This window comes from Plasmodium gallinaceum (assembly GCF_900005855.1).
Source record: "Plasmodium gallinaceum strain 8A genome assembly, contig: PGAL8A_v1_60, whole genome shotgun sequence".
In the NCBI taxonomy this organism is placed as follows: Eukaryota; Apicomplexa; class Aconoidasida; order Haemosporida; family Plasmodiidae; genus Plasmodium; species Plasmodium gallinaceum.
In genome coordinates, this window is record NW_021628219.1 from 48,706 (window position 1) to 51,205 (window position 2,500).

Genomic DNA, 2,500 nt, shown 5'->3' on the forward strand with positions numbered 1-2,500 from the left:
GAAGTTATAAATGACAAAAATAAAAATTTACTTCATAATGAAAACGGTAATATACTAATTATAAGAGATAATAATAGTAAAAGTTTATCAGAAAATATGAATGATTTCTGCAACGTCAGTGATTATATAATTAATAATATAGATATTACTACGAATGAAAATAATAGTAATAGTAATTTAAAGTGTAATTATAACAATAAAAATAACCATAAAACTTGTATTGATGGAAATAATATTCATAAAAATAATATGAAATTGAATATAGATAAACATGATATATTTAATGAAAATGATATAGTATATAGAAATAATGATGATGATATTGATAATAATATTAATAAAATAAACTGTGATGACAATAATACATATATATATAACAAAATAGAAGCATCTAAATATAATGAAGAACACACTGAAAAATCAAATAATATAATTTTTTTTGATGAAGAAGAAGAAGAAAAAAAATATATATATACATCAACTAATAAAAAAATAGATAATAATAATTTGATGAATATAAATGATTCAAATATATTAAGTAACAGTTATGAGGAGAAACAAAAAAAAAAAAAAAAAAATAAATTATTAAGATGCAAAAAAGATTTAGTTGATTCAAGTATAGGATTAATTGAATTTATTCCGAAACTACCAGATTGGAAGATAAATAGTATAAAAAGATTAGGAGTTGCAAAAAATAATAAGATTATAATTACATTAAAAGAAAAGGTTTTTAATAATGATCAAAACATTGTCATTTTTTTTAATAATTCAAATGCAAAAAATAAAATGAAAAAAAATATGTTCATGTTTGAATGTGATTCTTTTGATGAAATATTGAATTCAGTAAATAAAAGTACCAACAGCGAAGAAGAAAAAGTGGTAAAAAATATTCATCTTAATAACTCAAATGTAGAAAGTTTCCATAAAAAAATAACAAATTATGATAACATTAATAAAACAAAAGAAAGAGAAATAAATATTAACAGAGTTTATTATCAAGATGATAATTTATTAAATCCAATTAAAAGTTCGTCCTTTTATTTTAATAATAATTTTGATGAAATAAATAATACTTTATTCAAAGATTTCAATAACAAGCATTATCATATAAAAAATAAAGAGGATGGCATTAATAATAATAAAGTTGATGATAGTAGTAACATTGATTTTTTCAAAAAAAAAACAGAAGATTTAAATTATGTAAAAAATTCATATAACGACATTATGAAAGTAAAAGGAATAAAGGAAGAAAAAATAAATAAAAAAAAAAGTGTTTATTACAATATTTTATATAATAAAGAAAGTGATTTAATAAAATGTTTAAAAAAAGAACATATAATAGATAATAAAAAGAAATATATTTCTCATAATAGTGAAACAACAGATAAATATAGTCATATAATTTTTTACAGTTCACATCCCATTATTGCGTTATTTTTAAAAAAAAAATATAGTAAAAAAGTTGGTAGAATAAAAAAAAAGAAAGTTATAAATGATTGTGCTCATTTTTTAAAAAATAATATACCACAAATAAAAATAGAAAAAATATATTTTTATGATTGGGTTAATAATAGTTTCTCTAGAGGAGTTAATTCTTTTTTAAAAAAAAAAAGTTTATTAATTGATAAAGATATTTTATCATTTCCTGTTAATAGGTTATTATTTGCAGGAGAACATACACATCATAATGATTGTAATCCATTAGTTGGTTCATACTTAAGTGGAAAAAGAGAAGCATATAGGATAATTGAAAAAATGAATAAAGTAATTTACATGAATAAATTAACAAAGTGTTTTTATAATAGAGATATAAAAAATTATAAAGAAATAGTTATAAAAAATATTGATACAAAATTCTTTATATACATTTATGATGATGAAATTATTGGTTTAAATAAAAATGAATATGAGACATGGTTTGATAATATTAGATGTATTTTTTGTAATCAAACACAAACCATAAATAAATATTTTATTGGTATAATAAGATTAAAACACAAAAATGGAAAATATTTAAAATACACATGTCATAAAGATTGTTTATATTTTAATAATTATACATTTAATCACATATATGGAAATAGATATTTTAATTTGACCATTTTGTTTAATCATTTATATCATAGAAAATGTTCTGTTTGTTTGCTTAATTTTCCATCTCTAAAATGTAGTGTAAATAATTGTGATAATTTCATTCATTTAAGTTGTGCTTATAATTATTTATCATGGCCAAATTTTTATAAAACTAGTAGACACGAAATTTTGTATTGCTATAAGCATCAGTATATGCATGGTATTTATCATAATTATTATGAAGAGAAAAAAAACAAGAAAAAAAAAAAAAAAAAAAGAAAAAATGAACTAATAGATATATATAAATTTAATAAAAAAATATGTAATATGTTGGAGGATAATATTAATAATAAAAAAAAAGATAGCTGTATTTATAGCAATAACAATTATAACTGTCAAAATATACATAGTTGTTATTACGATAATA

General features: G+C 18.5%; 1 protein-coding gene across 1 annotated transcript in view; it reads left to right on the forward strand.

Annotated features, from left to right (window-relative positions):
* PGAL8A_00078100 (conserved Plasmodium protein, unknown function) overlaps nt 1-2,500 on the forward strand; it is a gene marked incomplete at both ends in the record, with an annotated part of 10,176 nt that overhangs the window by 2,865 nt on the left and 4,811 nt on the right. The window contains one exon of the mRNA XM_028670255.1: nt 1-2,500. This exon is cut by the window's left edge and continues 2,865 nt beyond it; it is cut by the window's right edge and continues 4,811 nt beyond it. Coding sequence (XP_028525901.1) covers nt 1-2,500 — 2,500 coding nt within the window.